Below are 24,836 nucleotides of genomic sequence, written 5' to 3'. Positions count from 1 at the left end.
TCTCCCTCTAACCCCCCTCCACTCGTGCTGTCTCTCGCTCACTTCTCTCTCTCAAATGAGTAAATCTTTAAAAAAAAAAAAAACGTGACAGAGTCCTTTCCCATAAATTACGTTCACTTAACTTTCTGCACAAATATGGTGGCTGGTTGAACAGTGTCTGTGCCCTCAAATCCACGTCCCCCTGGAACTCAGAATGTGGCCTTATTCGGAAACAGGGTCTTTGCAGAAGTGATTAGTAAAGATGAGGTCATGCTGGAGTAGGACGGGCTCCCAGCCAGTGGCCGCGTCTTTACAAGGAGAGGCAGGAGCTTGGGACACAGAAGAGACGGCCACGTGGTGATGGGGCGGAGACCACGACACAAGCACAAGCCAAGGGACACCAGTGCCCCAGAAACTGACAAGACAGTGAAGAATCCCTCCCCAGAGACTTCGGCAGGAGCCGGGCTCTACTGATGCTTAATCTTGGACTCCCCGCCTCCGAACCCGGGAAAGAAGCAGTGCTGTTTCCTGCTGGCTGCTCGTGGTCATTTGGGACAACAGCTTACATGGTGTTCGATTGTCCCCGTGTGCTGGGCTAGAAGCGCAGGGCAGGCCGGCTCACTGTCCAGGGCTCCTGTGGACACGTGGCCTCACGGGGACCAGGGAGTGGGGTCTCAAGCCCGCCTCGCTCTTGACGGGGGGCAGGGGCTTTGTGCCCGCCGCCTGCAATCCGGACACACCTGGGAAGCCCCGTGTTGGAAGGCCCCGAGTGTGTGGGGCGCCGCTGTGCACCTCGGGACCCCGTGTTCCTGCCTGTGGGCCACTGACGGATGCCCGTGACCACTGAAACATTTTACTTGGTTAAAATAACTTGTCCTTTTTCCCGTGATCAGAACACAGTCCAGCGGCCACGGCGACAGACAGCAAACACACGGGTGAGGAGAGCCGTCCCCGTAACCCCACGCCGGTGCCCCGCTGTGTCTCGTGCACGTCAAGAAGACATGAATGTCATATTCTGAGACAACCGCCAGTCTGCATGTAGTTTGTAGGGATCAAGACAGATCCCATGTGCCCCGTCCTGCACGCCCGGGGCTAAGGCCTGCCGAAACCAGAGTGTCACAGCTAGGACATGGACACGGGCACAGCTGGGGTGCGGGGCTGCCGAGCCACCACCAGTCCCACCGTCACACCCTGGACTCATCTGTCCTCCATTTCTGCAGTTTTGTCATCTGGAGAACACCCTATAAAAGGAATCCCACAGCACAGAGTCCCTGGGGTTGCCTTTTTCTCACTCAGTTTAACTCTCTGGGGACTCGCCCGGGTCGGGCACCGGTCAGTAATCTGTTCCTTCTCACTGCGGAGTCATGTCCCACATGGTGGCTGTGCCACTGTTCAGGCAGACAACCCTCGGAGGACGTCTGGGTGTCCCCAGTTTCCGGCTCTTCTGCAAGAGCGCTGCCGTGAACGCTCGCATGCAGGGTTCTGTGTGGACACAAGTCTTCGCTTCTCTGAGATACACGCCCAGGAGCGCACGTGCTGAGTCACGGGGTGGTTGCAAGTTTAGTTTTTTAAGAAACTGCCCCACTGTTTTCCAGTGTGGTGGTCCCATCCTATACTCCCAGCAGCCACGTGTGAGCGGTTCGGCTTCTCCGCAGCCTTGCCAGCACTTGGTGGTGTTGCTGTTTAATCTGGCCACTCTCGTGGGTGTGCAGGGATACATCCTTGGGGTTGGACTCGCATTCCCTAACAGCCAGTGAGGCTGGACGACTTTGGTGGGCTCACTGGTCACCTGCTCGTCGTCTGCGATGAACCGTCCCCCTCTGCGTCCTTGGCCCATTTTCTAACCAGAGTGTTGTTTTCTTCCCGCTCCTTGTGTGTCCGAGGTCCCAGGCTCGCTGGATCTGTGCTGGGTAAATACCTTCTCCGTAGCTGGATTCTCACCTTCTCTGCGGCTCTTCCTCAGCACATGGGCATCTCACTCAGAGTCCAACTCCCCAGATTTCCTTTATGAATGATGCTTTTGGGGTCCACTCTGCGAACGCTTGGCCTGGGCCAGGATCTGCATATTTTCTACCTTTCCCCCAAAGGCTGGCTAGTTTCCAGCTTTCTGTTGGCCTCTGTGGTCCATTCCGAGCTGAGCCGGTATCAGGGCCAAGGTTCCAGCCGAGGCTCATTTTACTGGCGGTTCGGTGCTGAGGACCGTCCTCCCTCCCCTGAGATGCTTTCGCTCCTGTGTCAAAATCAGCTGCGCGTTTCTGTGTGGGTCTATTTCTGGGTTCTCTATCAGCTCTTACTTTTCATTCCGGGAGGCTTACAGACTTGGCCCCCACCCCAGATGCAGCTAGTTCCGCAGCTTGGCCTGTGCGTGAGGGCGGGTGTGTGTGACTTGTGTGTCAGTGTGGAGACGTGTCCGCGTCAGTGGTTACGAGTGTGTGAACACGTGGTGAGGGCGTGTCCGTGTTCCTGTGGTCAGCGTGTGAGAGTGTGAGTGTGTGTGAGCATGCATGAGTGTGTGTCCACACCTGCCGAGCTCCCACTCTCCCCTCCCCCTCCTTGAGGAAGCCAGCAGCCCTTCTGGACAGCGGCGTGTGCTGGGAGACCTCTCTTGCAAGGGCATCTCTCGGTCACTCCAGTGACCCCGTGCAACAAGGCCGGGGACCACTGGCCTGTCCCGTCTCGGCTCCAGCTGGGGAATCAGCAGATGTGCCCAAGTCGCCCAGATGGAAGGCTCTAGGGGGCAGCAGACGGCCATTTTTCCTGGAAGTCTGTGCCAGAACTTGGGCAGCAGGTGGGTCCATAGGCCCCACCCAGGGAGGGGGCATCGTCCTCCCACCACGCCAAGATGCTGCTGTGACAGATACCGACCCCCACCCCGGGGCCCCTCTGAGGCCCCAAGCATTAATCTCAGGGCCAGGCTCATCCACACAGGGCCTGGAAGCAGGCGGGACCTGGGGCCCAAGTCTGGGGACCACAGACCAGGCGCTGTCCCTGCAGAGCTCTGTCCCCTGTTCCTGTGTGGCCCTGGGCGAGTCATGGCACTGCTCTGAGCCAGGGCTTCCCCAGCTACAGATCAGGAGACAGAAGCACGACTGTGAGGCTGGCCAACGGGCGCTCACACATACAGCTCCGTGTCCTCTGGCCTCAGTTTCCCTGACTGCATGAGAGCAGACACCAAAGACCTCTGTCATCATCTGGGCACCGTATTTTGAAGGACATGGGCTAAATAACACACACGGAGTTATACAGCTGAACTCCCTTCATCCAGCGTATCTGTTAACCACAGATCCGAGCGCCCAGTGGAGCCGCGGGCGCAGATGACCGGGGTCCCGCGGCAGGTCTCCCTCCGGGCGGGAGCCGGCTTCGCCTCTGTGCGATTCTGTGGCTTTGAATTTCCTGCAAGTCGGTAAGTTTTCCTGATCTCTGTTTTTGGACGCTCTGCAGGGAGTTTGCTACTTCTATAATCACAAAAATAAGCACGCTGTATATTAATTTTAGAAAGACCAGAAGAAAATACAAAACCTCGCAGTTGTTACCTTGGGGGGGAACAGGGATTTCAGTGATATTTATATGCTTGACATTTTAGGTGTTTTTCAAATGTTCTACCACGAGTATACATTCTTTTTTAAGTCAGAAGAATACGGAACACTTGTACTAATGAGAAAAAGAGAGGAAGTAGGAGACTGGGGAGAACTTACATGTTCGAATACATTATGGAGAATTAAACCCATATCTGTCTCTCATCTACCTACAGAACTTATCTTTGGTTCTAGGATTATAAGTAATAGTGGTTTTTTTTTTTAATTTTCTACTTTTCTTAAGATTCCAGATGAACTAAATCGATATAATTAGAGGTTAAACAAATTGCCACGCAGAAGAATGAATAAATCCTGGAAGCGTAGTCTGGTAAACACCCTCGGCCAGGCACAGAGGGCCCCCACTGCGTGTGCCAGCCGCACGGTGACCCCCCATACTCCACCATCCTCCTCTCAATGCTGCTCGGGGCCCGGGGAGGGGCTTCCAGCCACTCTTACCCCTCAGCTCGGAAAACGCCCGCCTGGATGACTGCTGCAAACCCCCTGCAGGCGGAGGGGACACCCACACACCCCGTCCCCTGCTGGTCCGGCGGGAGTGACCCCGCGGGGACGGCACGCCATGCTCACCTGCTCCTGCCGCACCACGAACAGGACGTCCTCTCCGGGCCGCACGGCCACTGCCTCGCCGCGGACGCTGACCTGCAGGCCCCGGGGCGGCGTGAGCGGGCACTGCAGCTGCGTGGGGCTCTGCCGCGGGTCCACGCCGCCCTCGCACACGTTGGACACCACCTTCCGGTACCTGCGGCCAGACGGCGGGTCAGGGTCCGCACCGACGGCGGCGGAGGGCACGGACCCCGCGGCCAGGGGCCTCGCTCGTGGTGAGGTGTGGCTCTTGGCTGGCGGCCTCCACACCGACGCCCGGGCTCCTCCAGCCTCCTCCCAGCCCCACTGAGAGCCATCGCTGACCCATGTCGGAGCTGAGAGGCCAGGCGAGGTGGCGGGTGGCTGGTGATGGCAGGGTCGGCTCTGTCGCCGGCCTCCTCTCTCTGCGGTCACAGGACTTAGGACAACCCTAACACCCGCTGTTCTTGTGGCCGAGGGTGTGACTGGGCGCATCCGAACGCTGGGGCCTTGCCGAGGAACGTGCCCAAGAGGGGCTGGGCTCAGCCGTGGCCTTGCCGCGCCCCCTCGGGGCTCCCTGCCTCACCACCCAACTAGAGGACACCTGATCCAGGGGCTCCTTCACACCATGTATCTGCTGGGGGACAGGCTGACCATATAGCCCCTGCCTTGCCAGGCAGACCGCCCAGTAGGGGAGACAGACCTCCCACATCAAGGTAAAATCACCACCGACAAGCTCTGGGAATCCGTCCCTGAGAGTGTGGCTTTCCACTGAAGTCAGAAGGGCAAGCAGGAGAGGGACGGGCACCCAGGCAGCAGGACCAGCACGAGCAAAGGTCCTGTGGTGGGTGGCTGGAGCCAGAGTGGGGAGTGGGGCTGGGAGGAGGCTGGACAGGGGTTGGGGGGCAGAGACCGTGGGCTCTCATGAACCTTGTAGGAGACCCTGGGCAAACCATGGCTGGGTGGTATCTGACTTGCCGATTGCGAAGCTCCCTCAGGCTATGCCAGGACCCTGGGTCCACAGAACTAGTGTCACTGCCAAAGAGCCTGGTGCTGCCCACCTCCCTGAGCCTGGTACCCCCTCCTGCCCCCATAGCTCAGCCACTGAGACACACATTCAGGGGTTTATCATGCAAAACACCCCCCACGGCACCTTGGTGCCCAGAGCATGCCCATGGTATGATGTGCGACCCTTCACCCATGACGTGGGCTCTGGCCCGGACACTTCTGACGAGAGTCCCTGCATGCCAAGCCCTAGTGGGTGCACCAGAGAGCTGCTGTGGTTGCCGGCTGGGAGGGATGATGGGTGAATGACGGATGGAAGAGGGATGGGGGGATGGAGGGATGGAGGGAGGGATGGACGGTGGGAGGGATGGATGATGGGTGAATGGTGGAAGGATGAAGGAGGGATGGAGGGAGGGATGGATGGATGGATGGATGGATGATGGGTGAATGGTGGAAGGATGAAGGAGGGATGGAGGGATGGAGGGAGGGATGGACGGTGGGAGGGATGGATGGTGGAATGGCATTTATGCTGCTGAGACCAAAACCTGCAACATCTGGTCCTGCTCCCTCAATTCTATCCCTGCCCTTTCCCCAGGGGAAGTCATGGGGATTTTCTAATAAGTCCGCTGACGTTTTCTTCCCTCTCAAAACTGCCTCAAAGGGAAACAGAGACCTTAAGATAGAGTCTCGGGACCTCCTGAAGCTGCGGGTTCACGTGCACCCAACGCTTTCGCTCTTTGTTCAGACCCTGCTCAAAGCACGTTCTCTCCCTGACGCTGCCCCACGTGGGCTCAGACCCTGCGGGGTCGCTGCCTGGGGTGACTCTCGGGAGCCCAGCGAGCAGGCCATCCTCAGCCGACTTCTCTCTCCGTGGCTCTGCCCCTGGAGTGACGCGAGGGGGCCTGTGCCGCACTCACCCGAGGCTGCTGGTGTAGGTCTGGCCCAGGACACAGTCATCGGGCGGGGAGAGGGGGTTAAACCAGAAGTCCGCAAAGCACTTGTTGGCATCAGACTCCGAGGAGGGAGAGCGCTCAAATCCGTAGTCGCTGGAGGAGGGGGAAACAGCAGTCAGGAGACAGGCTTGGGCGGGGGCCTCACAGCAAGGGCCTGCGATGCACCCATTTGTGGGGACACACAGGAAGGCCACACAGCCCTGTCCAGCCTGAAAATTAGGGTTTCTCACATTCCAGGTGAGAAGGGTTGCAGAGGTAATTCTGGGAACTGAGCCCAGCCTGGGTATCCTGGAGGGCTGCCTGGACGAGGCGCACTGAATCTCAAAGGAAGTGCAGTGGACAGCCAGGGGAAGAGAGGCGAGGAACACTGCACAAAGGGCCCCTTCAACGCTGGTGCAGGGAGGTGCTGGTGGAGGTGGCTGGCACGGAAGCGGGAGCAGGAGGGCGAGGATTGAGGAAGGCTAGGGAGGCAGGCGGCGGGCCAGAGGCTTTGTGAACTGGGCTCTGGATCTCGGAGGACTGGGTGGGCACCGCTTGCCCCCAAGGCACCCTCCCCAAGGAGGGGGAGGCCACTGTGGTCGTTGAGCCCACATGCCCTTGAGCTCCCTGACGCTCCTCCGGGGAGCACAGCTGGGATCCTGCCCGGCTCTAACACACAGAATACGGCGGCAGGAGGACCGAGTCTGAGAGCCGCGCTGGGCGGCGGCTGCTGGGTCGTGAAGCTGCTCAGAGCACCCGTGGCCGGCGTGGTCCTCACCAGAGGAAGTCCGACTCCCGGCACCTGCACACGCGGGACTTGAGCGCCGACGTGAAGCTCCGCCCCTTGATGCACCAGGACGTGGACTTTCTCTTCCGGAAACTTCTCTGCTGGCCCATGATGCAGCGGTCGCCCTGCGGCGGGAACGTGGGGTGAGGAGCTGGCCAAGAAGGGTCGACTGCCCTCCGGTGCCTTGGACTGCTGCCTTGCCCACCCCCCGAAAAGAGCCGATTCTCAATCCCCAGGCAGCCGTGTGGGACAGGGGCTGAGTCCCCTTTCCCAGATGGGGAAACCGAGGCCCAGAAGACGAAGTGGTGTGCCTGAGGTCAAGCTGGGGCAACCTCCCTCCCATCCCGACCCATAAGGATCCATTGAGCACCCACTGTGTAAACGCTACCCCTGGGCCTGAGGGGTCACAGTGCTGCTGGAACCCAGGTCCCTGTTATGTTTCTCCTCGTCCTCAGGGCGGACGCCCCGTGCAGGAGCTTGGAGGAGCCACGGCCCATGGGACGCATGTGGACACACAGCAGGTCCTCAGCGTGTAACTATTCTGCCTTTTGTTCTAGAAACATCTATGTGTTTGAGGTTACGGGGCAGGGCTGCCCCTATGACGCAGGCTCCGTGCTACCCGCCTACCCTGTCACAAGCCCTGGACCCCAAATACACGGGACCGCACAGTGGGGTCAGGGCCTGCGGCCCTGTGCCCCTGAGCGTGGCGGCAGACCCAAACCCAGAGCGGTTCAGGCCCCAAGGAGGGGCCAGAAAATCCAGCAGGAGGACCGGATGTCTCAGGCCCCCGGGGCTCTGGGAAGCCCTGCTGGAGGTGAGGCTCCTGTGCCGCACGGGACGGGGGATGCACAGCAGAGGAGGCTGCCCTGCCCGCCCTGCTCTGTGCCCCGGCCCACCTTCAGGTCGGTGAGGTCCCAGGAGCCGTAGTCCTCCTCGCTGCACTGCCTGGAGAACGAGGGCCGGAAGTCCACCTTGACCAGCTCCCAGTCGGAGCGGAAGCTGATGTGGCCAAAGACGCTGGGGAGGGACGAGGACAGAAGGGGAATTACCTTAGCCTGCCCACGTCAGGGCGCGAACCACTTCCCCTCGGGGCCTCAGCACCCCTGCTCACGGGCCCAGCGACCGCGCTCAGGGCTAGAGTCCCGGCCCCCCGCACCGGGCCCAGCCGGCTGCAGGCATGTGGTCCTGGCCGTGGTGTCCCCACAATGATCGCACACTGTCTGCAGCTCACGGATGGCACGGGTGGGGTCACCCCCCACGGCCCCCCTCAGTGGACGAGGAAGTGGGCACAGTCGTGTCAGGAGCCCAGGCCCCCCAGCTGCCACTGTCCCTGCTTCTGTCCTGCAAAATGACAGGGGTCAGCTGGCTGCGGGGTGCTTCTCCCCTCTGTCAGCATCACTGCCCCGGGGACCTGTGCCGTGGACACCCAGGCCAGCCTCACTGTGCCGGGCCCTGACCCGCAGAGCTGGGCCATGGGCTGTTTTTCCAGGCACAACCAGCAATCCGAGGAGAAGTAAGGAGTCATCATATTGGTTCGCAGGGCAGGGTGGGAAAGGCCTCAGCTCGTGCTCACCTCCGGCTCACCCTGTGGCCCCAGCCCTGGCGAGTGGAGGAAGCAGGGGAATGGAGCACCACGGGTGCTCGTGAAAGGCCAGCCATGTACGGGGCACCCATGATGTGCTGGGGGCTCCATCTACACTGTCTGGTCTAATCCCCACCACAGCCTCGTGAGACAAGTCCACCCCTATTTTACAGAAAGGAAGACTGAGGCCCAGAGAGGTTGGGTAACTTGCCCCAGGTCACACAGCTTGTTTGGGCCATTTCCTCTCCCTCAGCCAGCAGCAGTCAGTTGCTGAGCACCTACCATGTACCCAGATCTCCCCCTCTCTTCAAGCACCGCTATTTCAGGGGCTCCAAAGACCACCACAGAAGAGGGGCCCAGCCTGCACTTCCTTGGTCTTTCCCTAGTCCAACCTGCAGCATTCGGGACATATCGCCAGAGGCTGAGCATCTGGGTGGGGGAGGTGATACACCCTGTGTACGTGACCCCCTTCCAAGCATGTTGAAAGGGACAGGATACTTGGGGAAGGGCAATCATGATCTGAAAGGACCCTAACCCCATTCTAGGTGGTAGGTGAGAAGGGTCTTGAGTGTTTTCTTGGGGACACGATGGCTGGCTCTGGATGTCTGAGGCTGATGTCTGAGGAGTTCTGCTTCCGCACAGCAGCTCTGAGCCAGGCAAGCCTGGCTGATGCCCCGTTTCCTATGTCTGTGACCTTGGGCAGCTTCACTCCCTCTGGGTACCCCAGTTTCCTTGGCTCTAAAAGGGGGATGATAGCTCTGGCCTTGCAGGACTGATGGCGGCTTAGCAGTGGTTTGTGTGGGTGCCAGCACACAGTAGGGGCTTTGCACACATGCACACGCAACAATCCCTCGCTCCCCAAACAGTCCCACGACGTAGACCCTGTTAGCTTGATTTTGCAGATGAAATCCCCCGCCTCTTGCAGGCTGGCCACGGACCTCCTCTGGTCCTCGGGGCCCCTGAGCCTCCCTCTGTCTCAGCCTGGACCTTCCCCTGTGGTCAGCCTTGTCTCCTGCCTCCCAGACGAAGCCTCTAGGTTGGTTACAGACACAGAGTGTGAGGGTCTTCTCTCGATAGGGCGGTTCTTCAGGGAGAACTTACGGGCCCCACACAGAGCAGGCCCGCCCCCCTCCCGGAAACCACGTTATCCTGAGAACAGCAGGTGTGCGCTGGACACACACTGACTCGCTCCTGCCTGGAGCCACGGGAGGCTGGTTGGGTGGCTCTGAATAATCCCACCAGGCTTCCTAAAGCCTAGAACGAGGACATACCGGTCACCTGGCTCATTCTGAGTTTTAGGAAGAACCTGTCAGAGGCAGCCCGCGGATCACCTCAGAGCTGATAGGAGAGAAGGGGCCAGGAGGGGCAGGGTGGGCCAGGAGCTCCCGCCCTGTAAACAGCCCCCCGACCCTGGGCGAGGAGTGGGAGGGAAGGGCGGGCAACGGTGAGGCAGCCTGGGGTCACGTCCCGAAAGGGGGCAGCGGTCAGCTGGGCCATCACCTTCTGGTAGATTTGGGTAAAAAATCACCTGAGAAAAAGTTCACAACTGCAGGAAACAGGATAGCAAGAGAGAGACAGAGACAGAGACACGGAGAGGGAGAGAGAGACACAGAGAGGGAGAGAGAGACACAGAGAGGGAGAGAGGAAGGAGCAGAGGGAAGGAGCGGGAAAGGACATGCCGGGTGCCAGGGAGGACGCGCCCGCGGCCCAGAGACATCCGCGTCTCGCTCTAAGGTGCCCGTGTGTTCCCTCTTGTGCTGTATGACTGGCTCCCGCGTCAGCTGGGACTTGGAAATCCCAGTGTGGATGGAAATCTCCCTGTGCGGAGACTCCGCTCCGTGAAGGAGGAACTGTCCTCCTTTAAAACCTTAAAAGTTTGTGGCACCTGCCTGTGAATTTGGCCATTGGCGTTCTGGGGATCGAATGCCCTGTCTGCTGCTGAGAGATGAAAATCAGACTGTTTCTGGGGCCAAACTCAGCCCTGGGGCTGTGACACGCTCGCCCAATGCTCTGGGGTAGAAAGTGTACCCATTTCTCAGCTGGGGAAGCTGAGGCCTCCAGACTGGCAGGCTCGCTGCCCTCGGTGCTGGCGTTTCTACGCGGCGGACAGTAGCCTGCACGCCACCCCCCAGACAGAGAGCCCTGCCTCAGACCCCAGTGCGGGGTCCTCCCTCCCCTGCCCACAGAGGCTGACACCCTGCTGCGGCCCCAGAAGGAAACGGTCCTCCTATCCCAGACCCGAGCCTGTGACAGCATGAGGGACGCACAGATACGTGGAGCCATTCAGGACGTAACACGTCCCCGGGCAGGGGGACAGCAGGGACTGGGTGTCCAGGGGAAGTGCCCCAGCCAGGGTCTCTAGGACGGCATCACGGGGTCCCCTCCCTCTCCGGCTCCCGGGACCACACAGAACTGAGGTGACAGCAGCCCCTTGCCCACCACTCTCTCGGTGCAGAACCATTGAGATTTTAGCACCTCTGGAAGGGGGGCAACACGTCCTTTTGTGGACATTTCTTACGAGGACAAAACGAGATGACATATAAAAATGGACCCATAACACACAGCAGGAGCTTAGCAAGGCGTCCCCGGAGCCCTTGTCCGAGCGGTCACATTGCTGAAGAAGCAGGGAGGGCAGAGGCAGGGAAGGCCCCCCTGGGGGGGTCACTAAGCTGAACCAAATCTGACAGCCCCAGCCCCAGTTTCCGCCTCGGGTCACTCTCTCCCCGTGTGCTGTCTGCATCCCTCCCCTTCTTATAAGGACGTTGGATTAGGGCCCCCCCCACGGCAGCGTGACCTCATCCTGATGGATCACATCTGCAAAGACCCTGCTTCCAATTAAAGTCACGGATTCTGGGTAGATGTACATTTTGGGGAACCTGGTCTCCCCAGTACAGGCATCATCGCAAAAGGCAAGTTGCACCACGCGTGGCCAGGCATACAGAGAATCCGGGGAGCGGTTAGAAATGCAGAGTCTCGGGGCCCGCCCTGAACAAGCCCCTCGGAGGGCAGATCACCCGGGAAGGAGGCTTCCACAGCTGGACCCCTTTCCCTGGTGTCGGAGGGGCGGCGAGCGCAGTCAAGCCCTGTGCACCGTTTCAACTCCCGTCCCTCAGATCCGAACAGGGATGCCCTCCCCTCACTGCGCCCAGGGCAGTGTTTGGCCCGGAGTGAAGCCTGGCCCCCCTGCAGGTTGGCCAAAGGTCTCGGCCTCAGGGGCCCAGGGCTGCAGCCTCAGAGCCCAGCCTGCCCCGGGCCACAGCCTGGCTCTGCCCGCATGGGCCCTCCCTGTGCAGCGGGCCTGGGAGCCCTTCCAGGCGCCAGGAGCTCATCGTATAACGGTGATGATGATGAGAGCTCGGAGGGCTCGCTCGGAGGCGATCCCGGGCAGGTGATGGACATCCCCGGGGGAGACAGGGGACAGTGGACAGAAGACACGAGGAGGCAGGCATGAGGTTGGAGACGGGCGTGAGGAGGACGGGGAGGGAGGCGAGGAGGCAGTGCTGAGCGCGCTCGGAGCAGCAAGGCCACCTGCCCGCGCTCCTCCCGTGGGCACTCACGTCATGACCAGCGTCTCGTCCCCCGGCTCACTCAGCAGCCCGTCCACAAACACGGACGTGCTGGTGAAGTTGTGCGTGCTCCAGGTGACGCCCTCGTCCACGCTGAACCTGTCGAGAAGGGGCGTCACCACCGCAGGCAGGCGGGAGCACGGCCCGTGTCCCGGACCCGCTGCCCTCCTAAATCCAGCCCTGCCCGAGCCGGGGCCGGCGCTGCCCAGCTGAGGGGGCTGGGAGGCCGCAGCAGCCCCCCGCCGATGCCAAGCGGCCTTCCCATCTCCTTAGCACCACTACAGCCAAGGAGTTCCGGGCGTGCTGTCTGGGGACCGCAAAGCCCCCGGATTGCAGTTATCTGGGCCTTGCAACATCCAGCTCAGCCCCACCCAATGCCTGAGCCCAGCCCAGGGGTTGCCAGGCCACGGACAGAAGCTTCCTGCCTCCCAGTGCATCGTATCATGGTGTCACCAGCTTGCAGTGCGTAAAGCTCTCTCAGACTAAAGTGATAGTGGCTTTCTGGCAGCTCCCCCAGCTCTGCCTTCTGAGTCCAGAGTTCACGCCTGCCCTCACTTCCCCACAACCACCCTTCAGACGTGTGAAGCGGATCAAACACGCTCTCACCTGGGCACATGCTGCTGGCTTCCTTGCCTGGCCCTACCTCCTCCACTTGACTAACTCTTGTTCATGCTTGAATGTCGCCTCCTCTGGGAAGCCCTCCCTCCAGCCCCCTGCCCATGCTGTGCTGTTATGCCCTGATTCCCTGCGTCCCCGTGCCTGGCCCGGAGCAGCTCGCAGGTGGAGCAGCTCCCCCCCCGCCCCACCCCCACCCTGTGCTGGGCTCCATGGCATTACTTGAGGATCTTCAAGGGGATGGAGGTGTCCTTGATAGCTGCGATCACGCCGCCATGGTCCAGGTAGAGGACGTGGTGCTCTTCCTCGAACACCTGCAGAGGGGGCGGGTGACACTCTGAGGGCAGGTCACTCTCTGGGGGAAGAACTGTCAACACACAGGCTCGGGGCCACCAGCAGAGGCCAGCTCCCTGAGATAGGGCCAGCCTGAGGGCTCCCCGTGTCCCCCAGGCCCTCCCCATGCTCTCCCCCGCTACCCAGACTCAGAGCACGTGGGCTGATTGAATGAGCATGGCAGTTTGTAGACCACTGACGTGAGAAGGTTGTGAATAAACGCCGCAGGCAGCCCCCCGCACAGGAAAAGCTCACACACCAATACTGCGGACGACGTCAAGGTGAGAAAGAAATCACGGAAGTCAGAAAACCTCTATTTGACAGTAATACCTAGCAGATATGCCGCTTCCTCCAGGAAGCCCTCCCTGAAGCCAGGCTGGGTGGAGAATGGCTCTGAGACCTCTTTGTCATTGTTTCCTCCAGGCAGGGCCTGCCTCTGAGTCCTCTTTGTGGCCCAGTGTGGCTCAGCTCAGAGCTGAGGGTGCCCATGCTCAGGGAGCATGTGTGGGGATGAGTGAATGAATGAGTAAGGGAGTGAATGAATGAATCACCACTAAGTCTCCAGGTGACAAAAGCTCGTATGGCCCGGACAGGACGGGGCTCGCACAGGAGGAGACAGCTCTGGTGGCCCTGGGATCAGGTCCCATTTACAGATGAGGAAGCCAAGGCTGGGGTGGGGTGGCATATGCCAGGGCCTCGCAGCGGGCAGGCAGCAGAGCCCGCCCGCGATGATTCCTAAGTCACGCCAGGACGCAGGGGGCCTCCCCTAGATTGTCCGTGAGCACAGAGAGCTAAACAGTGAGCTCGGGTCTCCACCCAGGGAAGGGGAAGCCAGAGGACCAAGCATGGCTGAGCCCCTGCAGGACACCCGCAGGCGCCGTGCACAAGTGGGGTGGGCCAGGTGCAGGGCCAGGCTCCAAGAGCCAGCTTCTCCAGGAGATCCCAGATCGGGGTCTGGAAATCTGTGAACTGTGTTTTCAAACATGTCGGCAGGTGGGGCGCTGGAGGGGACAAGGAGGAAGGGGCTGGGTGGTCGGCATGGTGGCCTCTGCCTCATGCACAGGGTCCTGTTAATGGCAACCACGCTCAGACGTTCTCTTCGCATTTTCCAAAGAGAGGTTCAGAGACACACAGTGACTTGTCCAAGGCCCCGTAGCTGGCAACTGGCAGAGCCAGGGTAGACCCCAGTCTCAGACCCAGCCCCCATCCTTCCACCTTGACTCTTCGTCCATGGGCCGCCTGACTCCATGAGCCGCCTGACTCCATGAGCAGGACACACCCAGGGGGAGGACGGGCTGTGTTTTGGCTGTGATGAGGCTGCAGGTTGGAGTGGGGGCTCACAGCACTAACTTGGGTGCTCCCCAGATATGCCCCTGCAGTCCTCACTCCCCAGACTCGGGGACCCATCTGCTCTGGAGGCTACATGAACAGAGGTAGAGTTTCCTGGATGAGGGAGGTGACAGTCTGCAGATTTTAGGACACTGTGGGGAAGAAAGGTTCATAATTTTCCTCCCCAACTATTCACTCAGCCAACAGACCCAGTGCTCCAGGTCCTCTCTGTTTGGTGCTGGAGTCCAGAGGGAGAGATGAAAGTCGGGGTCCAGGAATCCCAGGGTGCTGGGGGGCCGACACACCAGAAGGGCAGAGGCCCACCCAAGGAAAATGAATTCCCAAGCAGCCGGGCTTCTCCTCCAGGAAAGAGGAAGCTCCCTGTCCCAGGAAATATTCAAGGAGAAGCTAGCCTCCTCTCCGGGACCCCTGGGCTGCCGGGCACGGTGGCTGAACTACGCTGGGTCCTCGTGCTGTGCTGGGGGCGCCTCGCAGCAAACACATCTGTCTCCCCGTGGACGCTGGTTCTCTTCCTTTGAACTTGCAGACGCCCCTGCCCGCACTGTGGGGACTCTCATTGCTGCCCCTCTGGGGGCCTACTCCACCTTCCGGGGTGATCAGGCCGTGGAGCGGTGGGTGTGGGTTCTCAGAGCCCGGTCATCCCAGAGCAAGAGTGCGTCCACCCCGGGCCCGTGCCTCCCGCCTGCCGGTGCAGCTGTGTGCTCACGAGGCTGGGGGCTGCTCCCCGGAGGACAGACGGGGGCACTGACCATCATCCCAAAGATGGGGTGCCTCCCGGCCACCGCAGGGCACCCCCAGAGCGACTCCACTCCCATTAGCCTGGGACGCTGCAAGCGGGGACGCCGGGGTCTGACCCCCACCAACGGGGTCCTTCTGTGGCTTGATCAGCCCCCAGGCAGCAGGGCCCAGAGGCAGGTGGCCTCCCCCTCCCATCTCCCCCCTACTGCCTCCCCACACCCCAGGCTCCAAGGGGACTCCTTAAATGTTTACTGGTTTGTTTTTTTTATTATCTTAGGAAACTCATGTTTTTAAAAGGTTACGTCCATTAAGCAGCAGACACGCTCGGTAATTCGTATTCCGAGAGCTCGCCCCTCAGACACGTGATTACATCCTTGACAATCTGCCTGCACTCTGTAGACAGCCCTGCCTTGGGTGACTGTCCCAGCCTGTCCTCTGCCCCCTCCACTTCCCCCCCAGTCCAAACCCCGTGGAGCGCCTCTCCTCCTCCCACACAGGCACGCAGGGCCCCTCGTCTCCTGCCCCGGCTCCGGCACCCCCACTGCCTCCCCACCGAGGCCAGGCCCCCGCTCCACACGGGCACCAATACTCCCCCAGCCACTGCCGACATTCCCAAGTGTGGAAGCCCAGCAAATTGCTGGACAACAGGGGCCTCTGTGAATATCTTACGGTCGGTTTCTAGAAAATTAGAACACTTCGTCTGTTTCACCCTGGCCTACTTAATCTAATGGGGGGCACGTCCCTTTAATAAATGGACAGATGGTGACCTTTCGGGAAGTTAAGGCATGTTTCACGGGTTTTAGTGAAATAGACACATTCTAACATAGTAAGTCTCTTTTGCCCTTTTCAAAATTCCTTGTTTCTTGCATATTATTAAAAATGTCAGGGCCTTACACCCAGGCTGTGGGTAAACAGGGTGCCTTCAGGGCTAACGTATTTGTCCAGAGCGTGAGCTGGGGGAGGGGCTGCAAGTGGGTCCTCGGGCAAGTATAACCTGCCCCGAGGCAGAGCTCCCGACACTGGAAGGGGAGATGCACACCAAAAGTTAGTGCATTTTCTGAAGTGTTAAAAGCAGGGACTGTCACTCTAGGGCGGGGCAGAGCCTGGGACTGCTCCCGCGACCACTGCCCTGGGACCCCTGCCTGGGGACACCGGGCCCGCAACCGGGAACGTCAGCTCCACGTGGGCCCAGCACAGAGGAACCCTGGCACGTCCAACCATCTCCTACAGAAACTCTTCCCTGCTTTCTTTCTCTTCTTGGGCCCCACTGCGACCTCGAATCATCTCCCCTGGACGCCTCCCAGGCCCCCCCAACCCAGACTCAGCAAGGCTCCCCCGAGCCGGCCCCTCCCCCGTGTTCTCCTTCTTTTCCCACGTCTCTGCCCTCTCTCCCAACAGCTGCCCCTGCTGGGAACCTGGGCATCACCTGTGGTCCCCGTCTCCTGGCCTCTGGGCTCCCAGAAGAGCTCAGCCCCAGCCTCCGAGGCCCCATGTGGCTTCCTGGAGGGACGGCACCTCCAGCCCCGGCCCGGGCATTTACTCCCATTGCTTAGACCCCCACGCCACGGGTCTGAGCGGGAGAAGGTGTGTGTCAGATCTCTAACTCCCCAGCAATGGCTTGCGCCAGAGGCACGAACACCTGCTGCAGGGAGCTCCGTGTCCAGCCAGGCGGGCTGGCTGCAGGGTGACCACCTGGGTCTCGGGACGCATCTGGGAGGGGAGGGCACCACAGAATCGACGCAGCAGCGAGGAGTCTCGGCAGAATGGGTGTGGGCGGGCGCCAGGTCCCCAGCCTCCTTACCTGCCGCCAGGTATGGCCGCAGTCTGACGTGATGTACATTTCTTCTTTATACTCCACCAGCTGTGAGCCCAGGTTACCTGGTCGGGAAGAACAGGGCAGGGTGGCTCTTAGGATCAGCCAGCTTGTGGCCTTACCGAGGTCTGTGCCCAGACAAATGGCCACATGAGTCACGTGGGCCCTAGGTCTGTGTCCCCCACGCCAGAGCCACCCATGCGCATCCCCCCCTGCACTGTCCATGTACTGACCGGCCTATGGAACCATGGGGCTGGGGCCCTGGGGCCCAGTCTGTGTGGGAGAGGATTCACGTTGCGCAGGGAAAGCCAGTGTCAGGCAGTTCCAGAGGGCCAGGATGCAGGCAGGGGCCGGCGCTTGAGGGGTCCACAGGAATGAACGGTTTGAGAACAACCATGGAGGGCTGATCAGGGACTGGGGGAGAGGACATGCGCCAGGTGGGCTGGTGTGGGGACGTGGCGGCCCCTGACAGGCTTTACACTGGGGCAGGATACGGCTGGGTTTGCATTTGGAGCCAGCTCCCTGAGTTGGGGCAGGGGAGACCGGAGGTCCAGGGCAGCACGGGAAGTACAGGGGAGAGGCAGGCTAAGCACCCAGCAGGCGCTCATTGAATGTGTTCAGGGGGTGCTGGGAGGAATGTAAGGCGGGTGGGCACCAAACCACCTGGATAGCCAGGAGGTCCTTATGTGGTTCACTTAAGCCCAGCACCAGGCTGCCTGATGGGTCACAACCCTCAAGGCCACTCTCTAGACTCAGACTTAAATCCTGGGGTGGTGCCAGACTGGGAAGACGCCCAGCTCGGAGTCCAAGCCAACCCCAGCCTACAGATGAGGACCCTGAAGCCCTTCTGGACTCTAGCCTAGAGCCCCAGAGGCCCCTGCCCTGGGCGACAGGTACATCACTGGCCATTTGCAGCATTATTTATGGGGCAGTCTCAGGAGTATCTTACCCAGAGTCAAGGTCAGATGTTTTTGGAAAATTCCAAAGGATATGGACTGTCCTCAAATAGGTGAGTAAATGTGAGTTCTAAGCAGAGTGGCAGACGGTTTGTGTGCCTGTCATCTTTGTTGAGGTCCAACCAAGCACCAGTGTGTCCATCCATCCATCCATCCATCCATCCACCCATGTCTCCAAGCATCCATCATCCATCGATGCATCCCTCATTAGTTTATGCGTCCATCCACCCACCTATCACGCCTCCATCCCCACATTTCTCTTCTTCATCAATTCCACCCACTCGCCCATTCCTGCCCTTACTCAACAGCAAATGCTGAACATCAGCTCTGTCCAGCCCGTGTGAGCCGTGGCGGCGGGGGGGGGGGTCTGAGCAGAATAAACCACAGCCCGGGCTCCCAGAGAGCTCTCGAGCCAGCTGGGGAAGAAGTGTGCCATGCCACTGCACACAGAGCCAGATTATCTGGAAGCTCAAGGAATCGTGAGAGCAGACAGGGGACAGCTGATGGGCCTGAGAAGGAAGGCCATCAAGAGAAGACTCCCGCAGGGAGTGACCTCCAAGCTGCTCCTGGAGAGACAAGTGCACGCTGGCCAAGGGAGAAGGAAAGGGCAGGCCAGGTGGAGGGAACGGCCAGTTACTGGCATGGAGGTGGGAAGGCGCAGCGGAGGGAGGCACGGAGGGGCAGGTGCTGGACGGGGTCCCTTCTCCCCGCCCGGCAAACACACGGTGCTGAGAGATGGCCGTGAATGCATGAAAGGAGCGACTTGAATGAATGAAAGGAATGACTGGGGCAGGAAGGAAGGAGGGCCGCCTTTATCTCCGCAGCATTGCAGACGCCAGCAGACACGCTGGGAGCACGCACAGCACGCGGAGACGCGCGGCGACTGCTGCGGTGTCAGCAAGACGCGGCAGGCGAGCTCCCTGTCTGTGATTTCGCGGCGCAGACATCTGTCTTCTAAGGGACGCTATCTGTTTTCCTTGCTCCGTCTACCAGAGCTGTCAGGCTGCCAGTCACCCGACAGGCACTGGGGAAAATAAAGGGAAAGTCACAGAATGTGTCCCCAGGCTGTCAGAGCAGAAGGGCCTGAGAAACACGGAGGCGGTGCCCTCATTTTACAGGTGGGGAAACTGAGGCCCAGGGGACGTGACTAAGGGAGAGGCAGGGAGGCTGCCGTGGGCACGCCCTCTCTCTGCAGGCCCGGGGGTCGGCTGGGCTCCGCGGTCTCCGTGAGACTGATGCTGTGCGTGGCGCATCTCCAGATCCACGCGGCGTGCTCGGGTGGACAGCAAGCTCATCCTGGCTCTGTGAGGTCTTTGGGCCACGGAAACATTGAAGCCCATGCCTTTGGTATTTTGGTCAAGAATCTGGGGATTCAGCCCATCAGGACAGTGCCTTTGAGGGGCTGAGAGGCAGGAGCGCCCTGTGGGTGTCCCCTCCCCCAGGAGGCTGGGTTGGGTTTCGGGCTTCCTGAGTGACACCTTGCAGGTGGGGCAGGTAATCCCCCTCCCCGAGCTCCCGCCTGCTCTCCTGTGAAGACGGGGGTAAAGCTCTCGGGGCTGGTGCAGTGATTAGGAGCTCAGCGCCTGGATGGAGGAAAGGCCCGGCCACGATGGCTCGTCCTCCCTTTCCTCCCATCAGTGGCCTGAGGGCTCCTACCCGCACTGAGGCAGCGGGAACAGGCGGGGGCTGGGGGGCTGTCACAGCGCTGGGTGCAGGACGGCCCGTAACCCTGAACACGACAAGGAAAGTACGATGCCAGCCGCTGCCTGGCAATGCGCTTTCAAAACACATGCTTTTAATTTTGAAAGATTCTCCCACGTCAAATAAACCTTATTTTAGCTCGTGTCCCATCCACGCACATGTACTCACCCCCAAAGAAGGCTCTAGTTTAACCACGTTGACAGCCACGGGCATGACTTTGCTTTGATTTTTTTTTTTTTCCTCATGTTAGTTGTATGTGTCTCTCTCCTTGACTAAACTAGAGCCTTCTTCGGGAATCAATTCCTATCAGCCATGACTCAAATCATTCTCCCATCCATCCATCCATCCATCCATCCATCCATCCATCCACCTATCCTTTGTTTGATCCATTCACCATTCTGTGATCCGTCCCTCCATCTGGCCATCCCACTGTCCACTCTTCTACCCGCCCGCCCATCCCTTCATCTGTGCTTCACCATTCACCCCTGTCCCATCGTTCAGTTGGCCAACCATCCATCTATCCATCCATCCATCCATCCATCCATCCATCCATCCATCCATCCCTCCCTCCCTCCCTCCATCTTCCCACACAGCAACATGTATCATGTGGTCACTCTGGGCCACGCATTTGTCCCTCAGGGTGTGCCATGATTGCTGAGCTCCCTGGAGACGTTGCACCCCTGCCCCCGAACAGACACAGCAAGGCCCCAGGCCCATGGCCATCCAGTTTTACCCTTGAGGATGGAGCTCCCCGCAGGCAGCAATGGCAGCCTCCTACCTGCGCCCATGATGAGGCCCGGGGCAGTGTCTTTGGTGTGCACGGTGCCCGACACGTAGGGGTTGTCTGCCCATCGTAGGTGCAGATGCAGGTGGCAGTCCGGCTGCAGGGCGGGGGAAAGGGGGCCAAGGTCAGCATTCGGGTGGGAGACATGTTCCCAGGAAAGGTAAGACTGAGGCATTTTGGGTGGGAAGGCAGGGCCAGGAGCACCTCGGAGGAGGGGATGGAGGGCGGGAAGGAGGCTTTGGAGCTGACCACAGGGGGGAGGTCATCGGGTCCAGGGGGACTGGTTGTGGATGAAGCCAGTTGGGCTTCTCCAAGGGAGGGTTCTCCCAGCACGAGACAGCACGCCCAGCATACAGTGGACGTTCCCACGGGTGGTGCCCAGTCACGGAATGTAACTCCTGGGGCCTGCACAGCCTGCAGCCACATCTGTCCGCCCGTCCATCCATCCAGAACCTTTCCCGGGGGTCTCCCAGTGGCCACGGTAGCCCAGGCACCAGGGAACAGCTGTAGGACACCCCAGCAGCCCCACACCTTCAGTGAAGAGCCCACTGGCAAGCAACATGTGTGCCCCGAGGACAGCGCTGGCGGGGGTGGGGGTGGTGGTGGTGCCCTGGTGGGAGGGGCAGGAAAACCAGTTGTAATAATCATCTCAGTGGTGATTCACATGGACGGACAGCAGCCTCTGTGCCAGAGCTGAGCTAAGCACTAGACGTCACTGATGCTCTCCACATCCCCGCCGCCATCCCTGTGTCACTGGTGGGGAAACTGAGGCAGGGAACATCTAAGCAACCTGCCCAAGGGCAGTGGTGGAGCTGGGGCTACAGCCCAGGCTGCCTGGGTCCAGGGTCCACACTCTGAGCCTGCGGGTGTCTCTCCGGCAGGGGACGTACTTCCAAGCCAAAGTGGGCCAGGAGCCTCCCAGAAGGAGGAGGCAGGAGCAGTTTCCTGTCTGGCGGCTTGGCAGGAACAGACCCCCTCACCCTCCCTGTCTCCTGGCAGCCTGCACCCCAGCTCGCCCCCGGGTGGGACTGGGGGTCCAGGGAGAACAGACGAGCTGAGAAGGACGTGTCCTGTGGACTGCGGCCTCCCTGAGTCTCCCCAGACTTCAGGGCCTCGAGGCCGCCATCTTGCCCACACCCTCTGGCACCCCCACGACAGACTACAGAACCGTGGGACCAGGCCCCAGGTCTCTACACAGCGCCTCAGGGTGCACGGGGCAGGGACCTGTCAGCCATGCCCCAGGGGCTGCCCGCACAGAGCGCCCCAGCTCCTGCTTCTTCCCTCGTCCCTCCTGAAGCCAGGGAGGTGGGGTCTGGGGTCCGACTGGCCGAGCCCACCTTGATAACACAGGAAAGGGAGCAGGAGGGCCACCAGAGACCCCACCACACACCTGACCTCAAAGGGGTTCTTGGGTTCTTGACCCCAGAGTTGTCCGCCTTTCTGGAGGCCCCCGTCTGGGAACTCCCCAGGCCTGGAATATGTGGGGCCATAGAAAGGGCTGGGTTTTGAATCCTTGTAGCCCCTGAAAACTGTGTGACTCTGGAAAAAGGGCTTAGCGTCTCTGAGTCTCTGTTTCTTTCTCCACTTCGCAGGATTACTGAATTAACCCAGCACGGCCTTTGGAGAGACGTCGGGGTCCAGCCCACCCCAGACAAGGTTTTGCTTCATGGCTTCCTTATAAGAAAAGGAATAATTTCTTTTGCCCTCTTTTTTATTTCCTGGAAGAATCTCCAGTTTGAAATACCATGGCATCGAGCCCCCAGAGAGCCAGCTTTGAACGCATGAGGCGCCCCTCACTTTCTGAGCACCTCCAGGCCTCGGTGTCCCGCGGCGCTGTGAAGGCCATGGTGCTGCCGCGCACGCCTCCTAGGGCGCGGGGGCGACCCGCACACACCACTGTCGGGACCATGCTCTACCATCTGCTGACGTCTACCTGCGGGAGGCCTCTGCCCCTCCTCTTATATCTCACGGTCTCTCTTCTGGCCCGTAGAGCACATTTGGGATGGTGCTGACGGAAAAGTGAAACTGTTTTGTAAACAGACATTGACCTGGGTCAGAGGGCACTAGGTGGCGGCCTCAGGGCCTGGTCTAGTCTCTGCGGAGATAGGAAGCCAACCAGTGCCAGCTGGGGGTTGGGCATGGGGTGTGGGGGGTGTGGGGGGGGGTCGTGGGGAGTGTGGGGGTGGCTGGGCATTGGGTGGGGGCCATGGCGTGGGCGATGTGGGGTGTGGGGTGGAGGGGTGTGGGGTGAGGGTCATGGACTGGGCGTGGGGTGGGGGGGTCATGGGGTGGGGGGCATGGGGTGTGGTGTCGTGGGGTGGGGGTGTGGCGTGGGGGTGGGGGGGCTGGTTGTGAGGTGTGGTGTCAGAAGATGGGGGGATGGGGGTTATGGGGTGGGGTCGTGGGTGGGTGTCGGGTGTGGGGGCGTGGGGTGGGGGGCGTGGTGAGGGTGTGGGTTAGAGGAGCCCCTGCTGCAGATGAGAACAGAGTCCCTGACTCAGTGGAGAGCCCCGTGCCCAGTCCTGGAGCCTTTGGATCCAACAGGACGAAGCCTCCCCGCAAACCCGTGAGGTAAGAATTGGCCTGTTCCGGTTTTCTCCTGACTTACGACTGAAAAGCAGATTTGGTGAATGAGTATCTTCGGTGAGACTGTTCAGTTCTCTCCCCCTCCCCACCCAGTGATCAGGCACTACCGGGCAGGGAGATTCCTATGACCTCTGTGGGCAGGACCGGTTCCCGGGGGTCCAAGGGGGCTCTAAGTCAGAAGATAAAGGAGCCTCGCCAGGGACAAGGCAGAGACGGGAGGTGGCACAGCCCTGCTTCGCTGCCCCTGGTTTCCTGGCGGGCCAGGTGGGGCCTGCAGCACCCTGCGCGCCCAGGATGACCTCCCTGAGCTGCCACCAGGCTTTCCATGTCCCCTGACGCGCTGTGCACACGGTGTCACTGTGTGCATGGTGAGCAGAGCACGACAGAGCGTCCTGCCTCGTAGAGCCTGGCCGCCTCCCCCTCCCCGCCTGCTGGGGGGCGGTCCCGGCTGCCAGCTACTTGTTTGGGCCACAGGTGGAACCTCCTCAGGGTTCTGTGTGGTCAGTTGTGGCCCATAGGACGCTGGCAGGTGCAGGCAGAGCTGGGGTCCCCTTCGGAGCCACGGAGGGCCTGCTGACAAGTGTCTTCCAGCCGGTCCTGGAGCTGCTGGGGGTTAGTCTGCTGGTGTCTGATAGCTTGACACAAGGCCTTGTGATCGCCCCCAGCCACGTCTGCACTGAGCTGATGGAGGGCTGGGGACAGGGTGAGACAGATCTGGGGGCGCCAAGCCCCCAGCACCCCCTTCCTGACGCAGCCCAGGTCTGAGAAGGGCTGCAGAGTGAATGGGTTTTCATTCTGAATTAAAACGTAAACAGATTCAAACCACTTCCAAAGAGGATTTATCCTCCTGGAACAGGTCTGATCCCGACACTCATCTGTCGCGAGTCCCCAGTTCCTGGAAGGAAATCCGCCCCAGAGAGCCAGGCTGTGGCCCAGAAAGGGGCTGGTGACCCAGAGTGGAGGGAAAGAAGACACATCACATGTGTCAGGGTCCCCGCGATGATTCTTTCACTGCACAGAAGCTAAAAGATTGTCAGGAAAATGCCCGATTACTGTTATTTCTGGGTGACCCGGCGACGGCTGTACCTTCTCTCCCTGTTTATACATTTCCGTATTCTGTGATAAGAGGGAACCCCTCTGGCGGGAAGTGAACCCTCTGTTCGTGCAGAGGATGCACGGCCGAGTGGAGGACACAGACAAGAAACCCAGGCCTGGACCTTGTTCTCTCTTGCCTGGAGGTCACCGGTTTCTCCGCAGGCTGCTGGGGCCACACTCTCCACCAGCCTGCTCCCACTTGTGTTATTTTAAAGCGAGGACATGAATCTCATGCACGTTATCTCCTCACTGAGCTGCATAATTGCAGACAAGAATCTATTCTTAGAAAAAACTTGCTTTGACAGATTAATATGGCTCAACTTTGCTGATGATGATACACAAGTGAGCCCTTCGCAGCACTGCTGTTCTCCGAAGACTGTACAAGTGGCGGGGAATTACTTCTCCGCGCTCTCCGCGGGTTTCGGTGGGAGGGCCTTGCTCCGAGGCAGGGCACAGGCCCCGGGGGGGGGGGGGGGGGAAGGGGCAGCCCAGGCCTGGGCTCACTGAGCAAGGGCCGTCCCTGCCAGGCTGGGGCTGCTGCCCTGGGGCCCTTGGGGGTCAGCGTCCCTGAGGAAGAGGGAGGCACAGATTCTGCGTGGATCGTTTCCACACCGTGGCCGGTGGAACGGGGGCCTACCATATTCAGAGGCCCTGCAGAGAGATCCAGCAGGATCCCAGGAGGGCAAGGTTAGGTGTGCTGATGTATTCCAAACACCCAGAGCAGCGCCCCACACATATTAGCTACCTGTATATCTTTGTGGAACGAATATCCCTGTAAAACAGACACTGTCGTCCTTTCTGTGTACAGAAAGACAGAGAGATGGATGGGCTCAGGCGTCCCTAGGGCACGGTCCCTACCT

General features: G+C 60.2%; 1 protein-coding gene across 4 annotated transcripts in view; it reads right to left on the bottom strand.

Annotated features, from left to right (window-relative positions):
* Positions 1–24,836, bottom strand: part of SORCS2 (sortilin related VPS10 domain containing receptor 2) — a 451,416-nt gene that overhangs the window by 16,277 nt on the left and 410,303 nt on the right. For all 4 annotated transcript variants that reach the window (XM_087864306.1, XM_087864305.1, XM_087864307.1 and 1 more), the window contains exons 11-18: positions 20,290–20,392; positions 16,843–16,919; positions 12,843–12,934; positions 11,997–12,104; positions 7,754–7,874; positions 6,849–6,982; positions 6,056–6,184; positions 4,140–4,311 (exon numbers count right to left, since the gene is read on the bottom strand). In XM_087864306.1, the coding sequence (XP_087720432.1) occupies positions 4,140–4,311; positions 6,056–6,184; positions 6,849–6,982; positions 7,754–7,874; positions 11,997–12,104; positions 12,843–12,934; positions 16,843–16,919; positions 20,290–20,392 (936 nt within the window). The remainder of the gene's footprint in view (positions 1–4,139; positions 4,312–6,055; positions 6,185–6,848; positions 6,983–7,753; positions 7,875–11,996; positions 12,105–12,842; positions 12,935–16,842; positions 16,920–20,289; positions 20,393–24,836) is intronic.

This window comes from Ursus americanus, chromosome 8 (assembly GCF_024610735.1).
Source record: "Ursus americanus isolate L20-20 chromosome 8, mUrsAme1.1.p, whole genome shotgun sequence".
NCBI classification, from domain to species: Eukaryota; Metazoa; Chordata; class Mammalia; order Carnivora; family Ursidae; genus Ursus; species Ursus americanus.
The sequence above is the reverse complement of the archived record's forward strand: the minus strand, read 5'-3'. Positions and strand labels throughout refer to the sequence as shown.